Source organism: Cimex lectularius, unplaced genomic scaffold (assembly GCF_000648675.2).
Source record: "Cimex lectularius strain Harlan isolate CLEC.00 unplaced genomic scaffold, Clec_2.1 scaffold104, whole genome shotgun sequence".
Taxonomy (NCBI): Eukaryota; Metazoa; Arthropoda; class Insecta; order Hemiptera; family Cimicidae; genus Cimex; species Cimex lectularius.
The window spans coordinates 1,059,753-1,080,217 of NW_019392737.1; the positions used below are offsets into that span (position 1 = coordinate 1,059,753).

Here is a 20,465-nt window from a genome sequence, read left to right on the forward strand (position 1 = left end):
TCTTTACCTCTCACTCACTTTGTTTCTCACTCTCTCTCCCCTCCCTCCCTCCCTCTCTCTCCCTCTCGCGTGCAGATTAATGTTTCATCATATATTCCAAGAAGAAACTACACTTTTGACCGAAAATTTACTCGGCCGTAAAACTGCAGATGTTCTTTCAATTATCGATCAATGAATCTGAATTAATTAACCAAGAATCTGTTGTTTACTATTGCACACACGTATTTGTAAATTGTTGTATAAAAATCAACATCCTTTTAAACACAATACCGTAGATTACATAAACATCGATTCAACATACATTGCTGGAAAAAAATTCTCGATTTTATGCGAAAACCCACAATACTACTAAATTCACAATATGCGTTCAACTATTGACCAGTGGATTATCGAAGATTTTGTTGTTTAAAATTAATGTATGTTATTATTTTATTTAGCAGGTTTTTTTCTTTTTTGTCTAATTCAGATAATCGTATATACAGCAAAATCGCTCATTCGTTTTACTTTTTTACACGCCTATACATTTATTTTAACTTTAAAAAAGTATGTACGTAACAACAACAGTTATTTTTAAAAAAGGAGTAAGTGTTTATAATAAAAGTAATTCCGATCTTAAAGGGAGTGTCAAACCACTTTACTTTTCTTTCGAATTATTCTTAAAAAGTCATGAGTGCGCCGGGATTCGACCCAAAAACCTCTGGCATGGCAAATGTGACTCGGCCTCCAAATATTTATATCTTTAACTAAATATGTAATAAATAAATTGAAAGTAATTTCAGCTAAATGAGTGATCTTGTATGGACATTAGTTAATTTTTTAAGCGTCTGTATAATTTTACTTATAACATTTGTGGCGAGACACAAATCTCAAACTAACATTTATTTTCAAAAAAGCCTAAATATTTATAATATATTTGGTTGATAGTACAATAATTGAGCAGGTTTGCTGTACTATGTAAAAAAACTACGTTTTTCCGTAATTATATTATGATAATCAAGGCAATAAAAACAACATTTAATTCCAATTGGAGAGTCAACGATGGCAGGTCTTCTATTTAAAACTGTGCTATTTTGCAACAATCACATTTTTTCTTGTCCTTCTTGATTTCAATTATAGATTAATTAGTGAATAAAAAAAGAAGATATAGTATATATTTGTAGCTTTTGTGCCAAATTCATCCTGTAATATTAAATGAATATGTAAATTATCATATGTTAAATTAACATAAAACAAAATTTGGTAAAAAATAAAGCATTTATTTATATTTTATTCAGGAAATTGAAATTTAATCTTGCAGTAGTTATTTCTGTTAGAAAGACTGACTAATTTGAAATACTTATGTGCCACTTTACGATTCGAAAGTAATACATCGAATTCAGATTAATTTATTTTTAATTTGTAGGTCTTAATTAATAAAGCAAATTACTATTTTTGTTCTAATAAACTAATATTGGTAATAACGAGAAATGATCTCAATTCTATCTAAGTGTGGGAGGTTTATGGTTAGATTATTCAGTTGAACACTCAAGTTTTGATGATTTAGTATCTCCTTCCTGTGTTTCAATGGAAACAATACATTGTGATTACATGGTTTAATAATAAATATATTAAACAATATTTATATAAAGCCCTAAATAAATTAAATATAAGAATCTTTGTGCTTTAGGTTTTGAAGACTGTTATTTTTTATTATTATCGAAAATGAGGAGTGACCCTGATTTATTGCATTTGATAACCCGACCTTTGAACTACATAAAGACAATATTCTTTTTGCTCTTAATATTTGTGTTAACCTTTGAAATTGTATAAACAAAATTTTTTTTTAAATCAGTTGATATAAATATTGTCATCTAGTATATAATTTTCGTCTTAATTATTGGGTTGTCCGGAAAATAATGCAGGATTTTAAGTTTTCATTAAAAAAAATCTATATAAAATATTCTGTTTACGTTTACAGGATTACTCATTNTTTGATTAAAGAACATTGCTTTAAAGTAACTAGTTTCTTTTTTTTTGTTTAATACCAAAATCCTGCATTATTTTCCGGACAACCCAATAATTAAAAAAGTGGAAGACTTTCGTTATAAATTAATAGTTTATATTACAGCTTAGGCCTTACAATCACAAGAATGTATTTTTTTAAATATATAATAACAGAGAAATTATGTCTTACCTATCCTCCAATCAATGTGGTCTGTCTTTCTTCCGACAAGGAATATTGCGAAATAACTCAATTGACCGAGAATAGGCGGACCTCAAAGACCGAGGACGATTTCCAGGCAGATTTACAAGGTTTTCTCAATTCATATTTTTTGTTTTTAGGTCACGAAAAGTGCACGTTCCACCATGATCTCGAGCTGGACCACAAACCGCCGACAAGGGAGTCCCTGATTCCCGACATGTCTCGCTCTTACAAAATGCTCCTGTCTTCCCTGGGAGAGAATCCGGAGAGGGAAGGGCTCCTGAAGACGCCGGAGAGGGCAGCAAAAGCCATGCTGTTCTTCACAAAGGGCTACGACCAGCGGATCGAGGGTGAGTCCTAACAACTAATCCTAAATTTCATAACAAATCATATCATTGAAACGTAACAATTAAAATAATATGGATGCAATATATTTATCCCTTACCCTTGTTTTAAATTATTATGAAAAATATTGATTTCGTAAATTTACAATGTCAAATCAATAAATACATCTGCAACCCGTATGGTGTGTGTAAAAAGGGCATCAAATGCATAAATACAAAGGACGATAAATGACTTAATTCTATTTAATGTTTACTAAAGTTACTCTCTTGTTGAACAGTATCTAAAATTTTATAAATATTCTACTTATTCAATTAACTGTTAGTTTTATTAATTTTGACGGAAAAGAAAGATGATCATTTTAATACATTATTGGATAACGAAAGTGAAAACCTCGAAGCAGCTCATGAAATATTGTTAAAATATATTTAGGTAGTTGTAACTTAAAATAAATTTAAAATAACCTTATCATTACTACCTCCTGCTGTTATACTCGTTTTAAAAATTATGACGTGGTTTTTTTTAGCAGCGAAAGCTTATGATTTGGGTCGAGTGAAATGGGTGTTATGTGTATCAGTGGGCGAGCGGGGTCGGTGGTGCCATTATCCACCCTTTCCAGTGGCAAAAGTTAAGATTGATTGAGTTACTCCAATCTTTCAGACGGTACCCTTGTCCTGTTGGATAATTAAACTGTGAATCCGTTTACGCCTTTGCGACCATTTGACAAATAATAATTGCCATGCCAAAATGACGGCCATTTAAATTTAATCCGTCCGATATGGTTAACAAATAAATGTTTACATTTTCCTTTTATTGACCACGGTTTTTCATGAACAAAATTAGTCAAAATATGTAAATATGGTACGGGATAATTAAAAACCTAGTTTATAATAAACGCTTTCTTGCAACATGATATGAAAATTCAAAATGATGTTGTTACAATTTTTTTTAAAACAATTTTTATCTGACAAAGCAACTTCGTCCATCATTTTTCGTTTAGAACTGAATCGCTATATGAATAGTAAGCACGGTTTTTTCTCTCGGCGCAGCCCCTGTGCTGAGTCCGAACATTGCATCTATCCAGCTTGATTCTGCACAGCGACATGAATCGTCTCGAGTCCCAGTTAGGCTTTAATCCCTCAAACTGAGTGCCAGTACTGTCTGGCTTCTCATGGCATGTGTCCTACGGCTGCAGCGATGGCATAGTGTTTTTTTCAAAATTTTTCGATTCAAAAGATTTTTTCAATGGGCGGGCAACACAAATATGAACTTGAGCCCCCGTTGTACCGGTGTTCTTCCATCGAAGAAACACATTTTTGAAGGGGGTTGGGACCAAATTCAGGGTCGCTGAGATCCGATCCCGCCCCCTTCCATTGATGAGTGCCGAGTCAATTTCTTTCAATTGCGGCCACCGGTCCCCTTAGGCGTCAGAAAAAGTCCAGAGGCGATGGTGGGGATCGAACCGACGACCGCGGGATCTACTAGCCGAGAGTCTGACGCCTTAACCACTCGGCTATATATATATATATATATATATATTTGCTACAAATATAAAAAAATAATACGTATACACGGATACTAAATATTAAAATATCCAAAAACAACGGAAGCAAAAAACATTTAAAAAATTAATTAATCTAAATTTTATAATTTGTTGGATTCGTTAGGAGCTGTAAAGAATGAGGTCAGTGTAGAAAAACACCATTTTTCATTTTTATGCCGACGTTTCGACCTTTATTCGGATCATCTTCAGGACTTGGTTGAAGTACAATAAAATAAATTTCATACTTAGAAAATTATTGTTTAGGTATCTTATGAATAAAATAATTTTTTGATAACACGAATAATCCATATTTGTATTTAGTAGTTACAACAATATATTATTTTAATTAATTATACTTTTCATCTACGGTTGAGATGAAACAGCCAGCGTCACGAGCGGGATTCGAACCCACGACCTTTGGCTTAATACGCCACTGTGCCCACTGAAAAGATACCTCTCCGTAATAGGTATTCTACCAGATCCCTTTTGCCGTTTTTGCGAAATAAAACAAGAAACGGCAAGGCACTACCTCTCAGAGTGTGATAGGTATGCTAGTTCTAGATTTGAAATCTTTGAAGGAGAGGACATCACTAAATCACTCCCCGAGATTAAATGGTCCAAAATCTTGGGGTTTGTTTATAGGTCCAAGAGATTTATGCAGGACCAAGTCCCGGACCTTTTAGGGATGGGGTACAAGTCTACCCAGGCAATTAACCCCTCGGGTCTTGGTCGCCCACCCTGCATAATATATATCTATATATCGTGTCAGTGTATATAGGTGATCCACACTGATAGCTTAATTGGTTAGAGCATCGGCGTCTTTTTCATTCTCGATCAAGAACTAAGATAAAAATATAATTAACAACTGAATAGTGATGATGATCTGTAACTCCTCGTTGCCTGCAGCTTTCTATTCCTCCTTGCAGTCCTTTGGTTCGTTTGCTCGACCTTTGCATGAATCCTGTTGGATTGGACAGTCCACTTTTAATCGAAGTCGGTCCGTATTCTTCCGAAATTCAGTCAGTCACGGTTTTTAAAAACAAACTTTATTTTCTAAAAAATACAAATTTAAGAAAATATAAAATAATAGGACGGAAGAGGTGTTGACAATGCAATGGAAGAACGAAAAGTGTGGGAATAATTCTTTCCCAGAGCTCAGTTCCTCTGCGTCTTCACGATTTAATCTTATTAACAAAAAAACTCTAAGCTCGGCTAAGCGAAATCTTTACAACGTTATCTTATAACATATAATATTTATATCATGTGATAATTTGTTGCTTTTAATTAATTGCTTTTAAAGTAATGTCTTTCAAGCTTTCCCAAAGTTCAGCTCCGCTGGGCCTTCACGATTTAATCTTAGTGGGGAAAAAAAGCTAAGAAGTCTTTACAATGTTATCTCATTATGATTAAAAATATTTATAACATACAGTATAATTTGTTGCTTTTAATTAATTGATTTTAAATTAACGTATATTATTACATAGGTTGATATTTTGTAAGTTAAAGAAGGGAGAAGAAAATATGGAAAATTTAGTACACAAATAGCTGTCAAACTATGATTACGAAATATTCATTCACTTTTAATAAATAAAAGTCTGTTGATACTAATCCAGTGCAAAATTGTCTGTCTTAATGTTAATGTTAAGACTGTCAGTTCCAGTACCTTCAAATCGAAAGGACCTGTCGAGAGAGGTGGCTATTACTTTAAGGAGCCAAGTTGGGATAAGGGCTTCCAAGGTACAGAGACTTTCCATTTGCTTTGGCTCCCAAATGCTTGTGACTTCTAGTAAAAAAGGATCCCATCGCTTCATTCATGGCACGTACTTTTCGACCGTAAAACTTTCCTAATATTTGAATCGTAAAGCTATTTTATTTACATCGACTTGGAGAAAACACAAAAATGTAAAATATCCCGTCAAACGGTGTGTATTTTTGTAAAATTTGAATCATTCGGCCGGGGTTCTGATTTTTTTACCTGTTGAAAACAAAACTCATTTCAAAACTGTTTGACATGCCTTAGTAAAACTTATTAAATTGTTCCATTTACGTTTAGTGGTCTAATTGACCATATTAATTATTCTTTTTATGTAAGGTCTTGGTTTGGATGAAAAAGCTAGTGTCACGTGCGGGATTCGAACTCACGGTCTTGAAAAATGGCAAAAAGAGGTAAAATGCGAAAGGTTAGGTTGAGATGGAGTGTCCCAGTGGATCGAAATCACGATAGCTCAAGTGGTTAGAGTAGCGGCGTATTGAGCCGAAGGTCGTACGTTCGAATCCCGCTCGTGACACTAGCTTTTTCATCTCAACGAAGACTTTACATAAAAAGAATAATTAATTGAAATTATTAAATTGTGCTCAACTAGTAATATTCTTTTAAATTCTGATTCTGGGCGTCGGTGGGTTTAGGCGTTGACACGGCTTTCACTACAATACCGGGTTCGAATCCAGCGGCCCAGCATTCGAACCCGACATACAAACAAATTGGGCTTTTTTTCAAAAACACCGGCACCCCGAGGGTTCATAAACCTCACAATTGAAATACAAAAAATAAATAAATAAATTCTGACAAATGCTCAGTTCCTTAAAATAAAATCTCCTTTCCAATTTAACCTGAAACTATTAAAGATTTTGACACTCACATAAACTTTCACACATACACACACACACACACACACACACACATTATTAAAACTATTGCTAAAGTAAATTAAACTTTAGGATTTATTACCCGACATACTAAACATTTCCATGATTCCGATACGTTTGAAATTTTATAGGCTTTTAAGTCCAGTATTAGATTACTGCTCACCTCTTTGCGTTCCCTTTCAGCCCACCCGTATCAGTCGCATAAAGCAGTTCAGAAAAGATATTTTCGCCTGATTTATTACAGAATAACTGGATAATACTGAGATACACCATGCTCAACGTTAATGTAGGATCTGACATCGACGACTGTTCAGTACAGAAGTAAATTTTTTGAATGCATATTATTATATAAATTATTACATTCCTTAACTGATTTCCCATTACTGCTTAACCGAATTAACTTAGACGTTCCAATATTATCATCCCAGAAATAAAAACATGCTCCATTGATTGCCAGAGCACTAATTACGCCAAATTCAGTTTTATATCAAGAAAAATAAATATGTTAAACTCGTTCGAAAAAAACATATATATTTAATGTCTGTGTAAATTTAAATCAAAAATTTTGTTTCTGATTCTGTGAGAGAAGAAATTTAAGAAAGTGAAATTGCCAGAAGGAACGATCAAACTCTCTCAAGAAAGTATTATTGGTTCAATTCTCCTGGAATCACGGAACCCTTATGCGTTTTAGCTCACGTTGAAAAAATGACTCGGTAGAGGTAGAAATTTCAGACAAAATCGAATATCAAAAACAACAACGAGTGTTAGTAGGTGTACACTAGATTGAAATTTTGTTCTTTTTTTCCAGTATAATGAAACGAGAAGAGTTTGTAAACAGTCAACCTGCTAAAAAGTATACTTATATTTTGACCATTTCACGTCCAAATCGATTAACTTGGATTTCTTATTTGTTTATTACCAATACATGTTGTCTTTTTATTATAAAAAAAGCCTTTGAAAGTATTGATTTCATATACGAACACCCCTTTGTAAACAGTACGGAAGTCCAACGCAATTGGGTGATCAGATGAACCCGCCTCTTTTGTTCAAAAACCCACGACCAAACAACTGTTAAGGTAAACTTTACAAACGTTTTTTTATTTATTTACAAATACTGGCTGAAAGCCTAATTGACTAAAATACATTAGATATAGATAAACTATAAAAGTATATATAAAACATATAAAGGGGGCAGATTTATTTACAGTATTATGTATAAAACTATTTTTGTTTTAAACATTTTAACTTAACTTCTTAGTTATTTATTTTATTATTTAACTCTTTTTTTCATATGCAAAACTAACACTCAATAATTCTGTACTTAGTATAATTCCTGTTCGTTAAATTCTATTAATGTGAACCAGTAATTCGTGGAGAACAGAGGGACATTGAAAAACGATAAATTAGACTTGAGATCAATTTATTAATAATTTGCAGAAAAAACACTGTCAAACTTAGTTCTTCTTGTGTTTAGAGTATCAATGTTCAGAGCGGACATTGTTGAACTGTTTCGATATGTTGATTTGTGAAGAGTAGTGAGAAGTCAATAGATGAAAATTCTAGTATTGGTCGAACAAAAGAGATAAAGTATAGTTTCAATTTTTCTATAATTTTGAAAGATTTTGAATAGCGAATTAAAATCCAAGTGTTTTTATAGCTTTAGAGCAAATTTTTGATATATAGTATCTGACCAACTAGCCAAAAAAGGGGAAGCCTTCTCAGCCATGGGACCACAACCACTACTAAGTACAACCGGAGGGTGGAAAAAGTTGGAACTGGAAAAATGGATTGAGAAAGAAAAACTCAAACGCTATGAGGCAAGCTAAGAGATTAATAAATCTCTCAAAACGAAAGGCAAAGGAACTCCTCTCTCTCACCATGAAAGATTTGAGGGAAATTAGGCCCCTATACCGGCCACTACCATCTTAACTATCATCTGAAGTTGATGGAAAAGCAGATTCAGAAACATGCCTACTCGCTCAGAAGGAACCAGACATCGGCACATGTCCTTTGTGAATGTAAAGCAATTGTGTGAGCCCCGTTCATACGTAAGTTCTGCAGGGAAAAAAATTGGCCGATTCCGAACTTCTTGAGGAAGGTCTACTTGAAATATTTCTCAATTTAATAAAAATTTATAAATAATATTAAACTTTCTAATAATAATTCATTAGTTAAAAATTATTCCATCTTGCAACTATTAAATCATTATTTAATTAAAAATTTGGATATTAATATAATTAATAATTTCATAGCAACTAAGACATGTAATATATACAATATTGAACATTTAGAAAAAAACCTTTAATAATTGATAGTCAAAGTGAATTCCTAATTATATCAACTTTAGAAAACACGCAGAGGGAACTTAGAACTTTGGAGAACGATGACCTCAGCTATTTATTAGCCAATAAACCTCCCACTTTATATATTTATATAACCTTTAGTAAAAGTTTCATTATTAATAGAGTAGATGAAGTTTAAATCAGTAGATCTGGTAGCTTTAGTAAACATTTCATTATTAACAGCCTAGATGAAGTTTAAGTAGGTAGATCAGATAAGTCTAGAGAGGAAATATGACTGCATTTAGAGGTATTAAGCGAAAAATCATTCAAGCAATACCATGTGTGAAGAGAAGTAAGATTATCCTGAAGAATGACTTGATCAGATTTGATTTGATGGTCTTAAATAGTTTAAGATCATCAGCGAAGAGTAGAAATTTAGTATTAGAAAAAGCAGTTGAAATGTGGTTAATATAGAGAAGAAACATAAGTGGACCAAGATGAGAACCTTGAGAGGTACACCTGAAGAAGCATGAAATTCGAAAGAGTGACATTGCTTAGAGAAATGAAGTAAATATAGTTCATACGGGCAGAAAGATTTTAAGCTTTATAAATTTATACAAAACCCCATTAGGTAGTAATTATAGAATGTTGTTTTGTTATAAAATAAGCAAATAGAAATGCGTGAGGATTATTATAGAAAAAGTCAGTCGAAGAAAAATTTGTTCTGGTGAAAATAATTGTTGCTATTGTGCCATGGAGACAATCGTTCAATAGTATGAATCGTGATCGTCAGTACAAATTGGCCGCTGATCACTTCCTGCGCTTTTCCACGCTCCTCCCTAGTCCCTTGGGAATAAAAATCCTTTCCCCTACCCGAACATCTATCTATTCCTCTTTTCTTCCTCCGTGACTGGATTAATGTCAAGCAGGCTGTTTTATTTCGTCTTTCCTCCATCCGGAAGATAAGACATCTGTATTATTAAATTAACCTTCGCTTGATATTTATCCTAGACGAAAATCGATCAACTTTCCGTCTGCCTTTTCCTCTGGTAAAACAGTTATTGTCACGAGCCAGAAGGGATGTTGTTAACTGCATTACAAGTTCACGAAAGGGTTATAATGACCCGGGGGTTAATCAAGTTTTCTCTCGCATCGATACATCCGACGCCTTCCAATTAAATCATTTCGAGAACCTTGAATCAACGTTTACTCAGAATAATCGGGCTGAACCAATATTAATAATAAATATGAGATTTTCGTTTTCACGAACAATCAGTTTGTAAAGATTGGATTAAGGTTGGACCGTTCAATTTTGTTTAAAAGAAAGATTCATTTTGATCAATTGAATGATGTTTCGGATTCATTCATATTGCGATTAGCCCTATTCTAATGTTTCTAATATCTAGACCATTCCTTATCCACAGTGCTATTTACTGAGTTAACAAAAATCAACAGATTACAAAACAAAAAGAACTCCTATAGGTTCACAATGGTTTCCTGCTTTTGGGGTCAAAGTCCGCTTATGTGTTAAATGTAGAGAAAATGTTGCCAAATGGGTCCTGCATAAAGCATGACACCTATTAGTTCCATACAGGAGCCTCAATGATATTCCATACGGGAACTGCACCACGCGATGAGTCTCTGGGTCCCCGAACAGATTTTTAAAAAAATCTTCTGCTTATAACTGTAGCAGGTAAACAATTATTTTATATGTGTGTAGTATTTAGTGACCGTCAATTAATGATTATTTCGAGATCGTGAGATGCGGTCATGTGTGATGTAGGTTTAGAAAAACATTTTCTTTATCGTGCCAACGTTTCGATCTTTATTTAGATCACCTTCAGGTCTCAAAGTGTATGTTTTCTGTCAAGTGTGTGTTCTTGAACACTCGCAGCATGACACACAACCGTGACACATCTACAAAGAAAAGACACACTTTGAGCCCTGAAGCTGATCTAAATAAAGATCGAAACGTTGGCACAAAATAGAAAATGTTTTTCTAAACCGATCTCCAAATAAACATTATTTTATATCTATTATATTTAGTGGTCTGATTGACCAAATTACTTATTTCAGTTAATTAATCGTTTTATGTAAGGTTTTGGTTGAAATGAAAAAGCTAGTGCACGAGCGGGATTCGAACCGAGGGGAGCCAAAGGTCGTGGGTTCCAATCCCGCTCGTGACACTAGCTTTTTCATTTCAACCAAAGATAGTCGCGTTTAACGTGATCAGATGTGTTTTGTTTCGCTCTACAAAAGTTTCTTTTTTCCATGGTTTATTCTACGAAAATTGATCTGAAACTTCCGCAGTGGGTAACGGACCTTATTAATAGTGTGTAAAAATTGTAGTGTTACTAACTTAAAAAAACAATTTAAATATTGTAACATACGGAAAGAAATTGAAAATTGCACCAGAAGTAGGCCAGTTACACTGCATAAGGATTGCCTTGTCAGCAGAAAAAGGTAGGGAAACGCTTATTGTTAGAACGTCTCGGAAAATCAGCAACTATCTAGAAGATCTAACACCAGGCGAAGCCACTGACTACTCGCTGTAGAAGGCCATAAAAAAAAATTAAAAGACCAATCGCCCAAATCCCTCTATTAAAAAAAGAGGATTTACTTGCGCGAGAGACAGCAGAGAAAAAGCCGAATTGTTTGCTAGTTACCTTGCTGAAATCTTCAAACCAAATGAAATCATCAATGGCAGCTTACTTGAAGAACAACCACGCCACAAGAAGAAAATATAAAGCTAGTTTCACCTAAAGAAGTAGCACAAGAAATTAAAAATTTACCTGCTAAAAAGACTCCATGATATGACCTTATCACTAGAGAAATACTAAAACAATTGCCAAAAAAGGGTATAGTTAAACTAAAATACCTATTTAATGCTGCAATCAGACTGAAATATGTTCCCAGCATCTGGAAATTCGCAGAAGTCATTATGATAAAAAACAGGAAAACCGGCGAATGAGGTCAAATCATTTAGACCAATATCGCTACTACCAACAGTGCCTAAACTCTTCGAAAATTATTATATTATCTATATTATTTAATATATCCATTATATTATTATATATATAATATAATGATATTATCAGTTCCTAACTGACAGACTGTTTAGAGTCAAACAAGAAGATCAATATTCAAAATTAAAAACAATAAATGCAGGAGTGCTACAAGGTAGCATATTAGGTCCACTGCTTTACTTGTTATACACCAGTAATTTTCCGAAAATAGATGGGGTAAAAATTGCAACGTTTGCAGATTACACAGCGGTGATATCACTAGGACCGACTATCACCCATTCAACCAAAATCCTCCAAAATGCATGTAATAAGATTAACGAATGGATAAAAAATGGAAAATCAAGCTAAATCAGCATAAATCAGTTCATCTAATCTTTACAAACAAAAAGGTGGACCATGTTCCGTCGCTCACAATCGATGGAACTACTAAGAAAGAACACATGAAGAAAAAAAGGACAGAAATAGGTTTAAGGTATAGACAACTATACTGGTTGATAGGACGTGGCTCCAATCTTGCTATACAAAATAAAATATTATTATATAAACAAGTCATAAAGCCTATGTGGACATATGGTATTCAACTATGGGGTTGTACCAAACACAGCAATATCAAAATCATACAAACACTCCAAAATAAAATCTTACGTAACATGGTCAATGCACCTTGGTACATAAGGAATAAGGACTTACATAGGGATCTTAAGATCCCTGAAGTCACGGCGGAAATACAAAGATTTGCCGCCAAACACCAGGCTCGCCTCAGCCAGCACGAGAATGTGGAAGCGACCAAACTCTTACATTACAGATTAAAAAGAACAAAGCCATATGTGTAGTTAACCATAACTTGTGTAGTTAGAAATGAATAGTGAATAGTGAAATGTAAATCCAAATTGTACCAATGGGTTTATAAGAATGTAAACATTTATTTATTCTATAATATTATTGTAAAATTAATGGTTGGTCTAATAAGACCAGTTTTAATAAATAAATTTAATTTTAAAAAAATTCAACCAAAACCTTACATAAAAAGATTAATTATTTTATATGTTTAATCGGGGCTTTCCAAACTGTGATCCGCGGACCCCCTTGGACCTTAACAAGGGGGGTCTGCAGCGAACTTCGAGAAAAAGTAATAATTACAAAAATAAACGGAGAATGAATAGATAAAACGAAAAACTAACAACAATGAATACTGAAAACGAAAGTGTTTATTTTGCAGCAGTCATTGTGCTCTCCATAGACATGCTTTAGCTATGAATCAAATGCCAGCCTCGTTTAAGAAAGTTTTGGATAAATCTGTTCAAATTATTAATTATATCGAGTTGCGGCCATTGAAGCCAAGATTTTCACAATACTATGCGTTGTTGTGGGAAGTCATTCCCAGTTTCACGATACAGAAGTCAGGTGGCTGCCTTGTGCGAAAGTTCTTTCGCGATTATGTTCTAAGTCAGAAGGTCCCATGTTCCCTGTTGATGTTCCACAATTACAAATTGTCCAACGTTTTCAATTATGAGAAATGGCAATGTATACTGTAGTGTTTATAAGATATTTGCATCAAAATGAATGTGATAAGTCTATGTTTCCCAGGGAAGAGCCTACGACAAAGTTCACGTCTTCATAAGAAAAATCCAGTTTTGGGTTGAATCTGTTGAGAAATAAGTGCTTTTCCTGTGTTAAATTATTTTTTAATGAAAACAAAATGGAACTTGCGAACGGCACGATTGATTGATGAAATGGGTGGTCAAACTGGGTTCAATTGCGACAAAGCCAACCAGTCCCATCTTCGACTGAATACGAATGTTCGATAGACATTACTTGCTTAATTAATTACTTCCACCTTGAAATATATTTTCGAGTCCGATAGTTACCCCCATTTTTGACTCCGTCTGGAAAACAAAAAGATTCAACCGCTTGTTGAAAAAGTAAAACGTGTTCTTCCATTTGTCACAACCTACAGCCGCCAACAATAAATACCGAAAGTGTCTAGATGCTGAACCCGACATCCGTCTCCAGCTATCAAAGATTAAGCCCAACATATCCAAATTGCGCAGGCTAAAACCTCACTCTTCCCATTGATTCATTAATGTTCAAATTATTACTTTTGAAATTGCCTCGAGTTTAACATACCTATTGGTTCCGTTCTGTCCAATTTGATTTTTGTGTTATGGTTTTGAAAATTAAATTAAATATGTCAACCTAATGTTTATTTTCATAGTGATATCTCTGTCCATCACCTAATTAGGAATGAATTGGCTAATGCTAATTTATAAAACTTAAATTTACTACATATCTTATTTTAAATAATTAAATGCGCGGGGTCCACCTTGGATTTTGTTCTATAAAAGGGGTCCGCTGGGTAAAAAGTTTGGGAAGCCCTGGTTTAAATGTTTCATGTGGTCACAAGTATTTATTGGAGTGAATGCACCTAGACTACTTGTATATAGTGTGTAATAAGTACGAGAAAATACACGTTTAGCTTTAAAATTTGTAATCATTTAAGTCTTAAATTCCAAGTGTGGCACTAAAAGTATGTCTATGTTTTAAAGGGTAGAGTTGTAATTTGGATTTTGAAATAGCATCGAAGAAAGGGATTGTTCGAAGAGGGCTGAATTTGATGCTTTATATCTCGTTGGATAGTTTTTAGGACTTTTGCTTAAAATTATTTCAAGAGGTTTCATATCAACTTAAATTCGTCAAATAAACGAACACAAAATAGAACACCTTACCTTGCTTACTTGAAATCCAGATACTTACTAGGCAAAGTCGGTCAGTTGTTAAAAACCGATTTTTTTACTCATAAATACTAGTGTTTAGTAGGTATAATAAATATTTGAGAAATAAAAAGAATAAAAAGTTTAAAAGGATTAAGTTAATTATATTTTTACTGATGTTCTTTGTTGGTTGGTAGTGCAAATGACAGTCGGTTCGATGCTCAACGCCCTCAAATGTGATGACATCGGTACTCTCAACGCCTCGTACCGCGTATTGTTAAATCCACCGTGAATTTAATTAATAACGTTTTGTTCAATCTATAGGTTTAATTCAACTAAATATAGTTTAAGTTCACCGAAGTTCGGTAATTCACCGATATTTCCTTTTGACTTGATTTAACTGACGTTTTATAAATAAAAGAAGAGAAAGATAAATTAAAGCGGTCTGGAAAAAGAGAAAGCGATACGTGGGGAAAATTCATGAAATTCCATTACACCGAATCCCTTGTATAAAATCACAGCGCCCTTCTCTCCCTTTCAGATCACTCCGTCCTTTTCCTTCCAAACAGAAATTTTCCTTCCGCTCATCTGGAAATTTTCATTACTCTAACTGTTATTTGATTCCAGACATACTAAACGATGCCGTTTTTGACGAAGACCACGACGAAATGGTGCTTGTCAAAGACATCGAAATGTTCTCCATGTGCGAACACCATCTGGTACCTTTCTACGGAAAGGTGTCCATCGCCTACCTCCCGAACAAGAAGATCCTCGGGCTAAGCAAGCTAGCCAGGTAAAAGAAACTCGAAATAAGGCATCCTTTTTGACATTATTAAGCAATTACTATGTCTTTTTTAGGATCGTAGAAATATTCAGCAGGCGATTGCAAGGTAAAATAAGATTCTAGAATGAACCTGGCAGAATCAACAGAGTGAAATATTTTATTTGTTAATTGCTTGTTGCAGTGCAAGAACGTTTAACGAAGCAAATTGCAGTTGCTGTGACCAAAGCTGTAAACCCAGAAGGCGTCGCTGTTGTCGTCGAAGCTGTGTATGTTTTTGAAGTGATCTTTTATTACTACATTCGAACTTGATGTTTGCGGGTTCATGAAGATTAGATTGATTGTTTACGATCATTTTGGTTTTCCTATCCTCGCAATTTTTACCTATCCGCCGCGTCTCGGCACTTACCCATGGTCTTGATATTTTGCTTCAGTCGGTTTAAGTTTAACTTTTTTTTAACTTAACCCTTTAAAACCCAGGCTACATCCATGTCACACCAAAGCAGTAAGATCCTTAAGGATAGAAAGATAATGCTACAGTTTCATCTTTTGGAGTTTTTCCTCTAAACAAACGAAATCAATTTGTCTTACCACATTACCGGTTAGAATCGTCCTTTAATATTTGTTCTCTTCTATAATTAATAAGCGTGGGACGTAACTTCAATGACGCGTATTCTCTCAAAGCACTTATCCTTCAAATCTTTAATTAATTTCAAAGGGTTAATACGTTTGTGATCATCCTCTAGCCCGATATTCTTAACCGTTGCTTGGCTTCTTGCACTCGTTCTCCTTATCTTAGGAAAGTAATTAGTAAATTCGATCTCCGGTTTTTCCGCCATAGCACCAGCAGCTTGATTAAATGTTGGCCTTCGTGTCAAGTGTCAAAGTGAAGTAAATTCATCAATTAAATTTCACAGTTTGAACTTGATCTGAAAAAATATATCACTAAAATTCAAGATATGAAGTTTTAAATTTGTGCCATTCAAGCTTTAAAATTGACAACTCGTCTTAGATGTTAAAGTTAGATGTTAAAAGTTTCAAATGATCTAATCTTACATGTATAAAACCTAATTCTCCCGTATTTTATTTTTTAAATATTTTTTTAATGACTTTATGTTTTCTATATTAGACAGAGCAAGTTATCATGTATAAATAATATTTTCTGGGGGTTAGAAATTCCAGGAGCATTGCTAGGAATAGAACCTATATCCGCGGGGTCTATGAGCTGAGAGTTTGACCTATTATACTAAGCTCTCGGTTACAGCGGTCCTCTTATTTTAAATGTGGTCTAACTTGTTTTTAACTATATCAACTTTTCAAAAATATTTTATATTTTTTTTATATCTTTAGTATTAAACTGTCAAACATGGTGGTGAAATCTGTCTATTCTCATGAATTTTTCTACCAGATTTTACCATCATCAGTGGTCCTGTACACTATTTTGTCAATAGTATCCTTCTATAAGTTTTTTCTGCCTTAGAATCAGAAAACTTGATTTAACTTGTCATTCACCTAATAATGTAGATTTAAATTTACCCAAAAACCAACTTGCTAAATACTCTGTTAAATAAAAGTTTGTATATTAATTATTATTTAGAGATCGTGAGATTCGGGTTGGTGATGTATATCTACTGTATAATAACTTCTTGTTACCTTTAATGTAAACTTGAAAATCATTGGCATTTTGAAAATTTGTATTTAATTTAATTATGTTTACTCCTTACTTTTTTTAGCTTCCCCTTTAGAATACTTTCCATATTCTCATTTTAATAAATTAATTTTTTTTTAGGCATATGTGCATGGTAATGAGGGGTGTCCAGAAAATCAACAGCAAGACCATGACGTCAACCATGCTTGGCGTGTTCCGAGATGATCCCAAGACTAGGGAAGAGTTCCTCAACCTTGTTCAGAGCAAGTAATTGCTCTGTTGGAAAACCTACATTTTCGCTCGAGTAACGACAATACACCAGTGGTTCATGTTCACTGTTAATTTATCATAGACAATATTACGAATAAATAAAAAAAAGACACATTTGTTAGTTTTTGTGCTACAAATAATGTGCTTTTATTCAATTTAAATAAACAAATATCAAAAATAAAGAAAAAGAAATTGCTATGAGTTGGAAACTTCACAAAAACAAAACAACAAACTCAAAGGCACAATTTAGAGTTTATTAATAAGATTTTAATCCAAATTAAGTGGTAAAATAAAAATATATATATTGTTGAATGACATTGATTTTTGTACAATATTGATTAAATTGTATAAACGTATAATTTATTATATAAAATCTAAAAAATTGTTGATAATGGACTGATAAACTATTTTCTAAGATGATATATGTTGACAATACTTGTTATTTAATGAAGTTTTGGACCAATTTCAGAATGGACCAAGTAAAAGTTTGCATTTATATTGTAACAATCAAAAATAAACGTATTATTCTGACTTGAATGTGACTCAAATACATCTTGGTTAAATAAAACTCGTTATTTTTCTAAATATATTTAACTCAACTACAGCTTAAATATAGAAAAAACACCTACTTTCATCAAATGTAATTGTTCACTAATTCTTTGTAATTGATTCAAGAATTCCACTAAACTCGATTTAAGTAAGTGAAGCATTTAAATATGGAAGTTGGCCATGTGATTATGATTATTCGGAGATCGTTAAATGTGATCTGGTGTGACGAAGGTTTTAGAAAAACATTTTCTTTATAGTGCCAACGTTTCGATCTTTATTGAGATCATCTTCAGGGCTCAAAGTGTTTGTTTTCTGTGTAGATGTGTCACAGTAATTGTGTGTCGTGAACACTAGCAACACAACACACAACTATGACATATACATTTATAAACATTGTTTGAATTTTACAAATACATGTAGGATGTGGAAAAAATTATGACTATACAATGCTAGAAAATTTTAGATTAAAAAATTTGAATTTATACAATGCAAGAAAAAATTTTGTTTTAAAAAAAGAATAAATTTATACAATGCTAGAAAATTTTAGATTAAAAAAAATATAAATAAATAAATAAATTTATACAATGCTAGAAAATTTTATATTCAATCAAAGTATTCGTACTCACTTAAGGTTTTTGTTTTCCGTGTAGATGTACCATTCTTGTGAGTTGTGTTGAGAGTGCTTGTGAGATATTGCTGTTTTATGTTTATAAATGTTGGATTTTGAAGGGGGACAATTGATAATTGATTCTTCAACAATTTGGCTTTTCTTTCCCTAATTATCCCCGTGTATATAATCCTGAAAGGATAATCAGGCCGAACCATTACCCACGTTTTTCCCCATTGTCGGCTCCTTTCATCTCAAAGAAGCCGACTATTCATATAAAAATGTCTTTCTATCCCGACTTCCTTTCCCACTCCTTCAAAATCCAATGTATAGATACATAAAACAGCAATATCTCATTGGCACTCTCAACACGACTCACAAGAATGACACTTCTACACGGAAAACAAACATTTTGAGTGAGTACGAATACGGTGATTGAATCTAAACATTTTTAGCATTGTATAAATTCATTTTTTTATCTAAAATTTTCTAGCAACAACAAAAGATTTAACTAAAAAAACATCCTAAGTATACAGTCAAAAAGTACAAGATGCAATTCAAAATGAAGAACAACTATTGAACAAATACTCAAATCCAAGAAGATGTAATTAACTTTCTAAAAAATTATCCAAGAAATCAAAACCCACGAATACACTGATAAAGATAAAATTACACTAACAGTTCAAGCTGTAATACAAAATATATAGCAAAAATTGCTTAACAAGTTAATGCCTACTACTGTAACGCAGAGACCGATAAAATTGACTATTGTAAGCACACACAATATTAATAACTACCTAAATAGGTCAATGATTAACATTCTTCAATGGAACATTCCACCATTTATATAAAATAAAGTCAGCTTAGAGCAAGCAATAGCCAATGAAAATATAGCAGTGGCGTCACTCCCAGAAACCTAGTTTACACCGGGCCTGAAGTTCCACCCGGTAGGTATAACATCATCAGGTCAGATAGATCAGAGGGTACGGAGGGGGAGTACCTGAATTCTAGTTAAAAAAGTATGAGCTTCATAAACCTCAACTTAGATCAAATCTAGAGCTGCCAAATCTTGTAATAAAAATCATTGACCATAGAAAACATGCTATTAATATAATTTCAGTTTATTGTAGCCCTGGTCACCACACATAAATGGAGGATCAAGCTAGGTTAACCTGACATTACCTAGAAGGGGAGACGGGTATGGGAGTACCTGAATGCTAATTAAAAACAGTGAAAGCTTCATAAACCTAAACTTAGAGCAAATCCAGAACTGCCAAATGTATGCAATAAATATAATTGACCATAGAAAGCATGCTATTTCAGTCTATTGGGCTGGATTAACTCAACATAACCTCAAGAGGAAAATTCTATTGTAGGTGATTTTAATTCACACTACACAATGTGGGGCTCTCAATATATCGATGAAGAAGGTTGCCGAGTAGTATATTTTAGATGCAGAAAATCTGGTAATACTAAACGACAGTTCCCTTCTACAAAGACCTGGCAGTCGATCCTTCACAAACTTCACCCTATATATCTAATAACTGGGACTGGTACATTATACAAGTATCTTTGAGCATCCTACAATCAATATAATAATTCACGACAAACATGTTCCTACAAAAGATATTTTTGTTTGAAAATTCAAATGGGCACACCAATTGGGAAACATACAGCTAAAAAGAACTAATAAAAAGAGCCTGTATTAATATTGCAGATCCAAAGTTGGCTCTTATTGCTTAATAAGAGCTATCATGTCACAGCGGACCAAGCCATAACTAAACCAAAACTTATCTGGGTAAAAAAACCGGGAAACGGCCAACCTTGAAAAAGCCAAAAACAAACATTTTAAATAATTTGCGGCATACAATGAATTAT

At 33.4% G+C, this 20,465-nt stretch overlaps 1 protein-coding gene across 2 annotated transcripts in view; it reads left to right on the plus strand.

Moving 5' to 3' along the window:
* LOC106665720 (GTP cyclohydrolase 1) overlaps window positions 1-17,999 on the plus strand; it is a 55,417-nt gene extending 37,418 nt beyond the window's left edge. The window contains exons 2-6 of one of the 2 annotated variants that reach the window (XM_014392375.2): window positions 2,323-2,532; window positions 15,360-15,525; window positions 15,591-15,622; window positions 15,698-15,782; window positions 17,303-17,999. In XM_014392375.2, coding sequence (XP_014247861.1) covers window positions 2,323-2,532; window positions 15,360-15,525; window positions 15,591-15,622; window positions 15,698-15,782; window positions 17,303-17,432 — 623 coding nt within the window. In that variant the 3' untranslated portion in view covers window positions 17,433-17,999. The remainder of the gene's footprint in view (window positions 1-2,322; window positions 2,533-15,359; window positions 15,526-15,590; window positions 15,623-15,697; window positions 15,783-17,302) is intronic. The other variant, XM_014392374.2, reaches the window with a different exon arrangement.
* The last annotated feature ends 2,466 nt before the right edge of the window (window positions 18,000-20,465 follow it).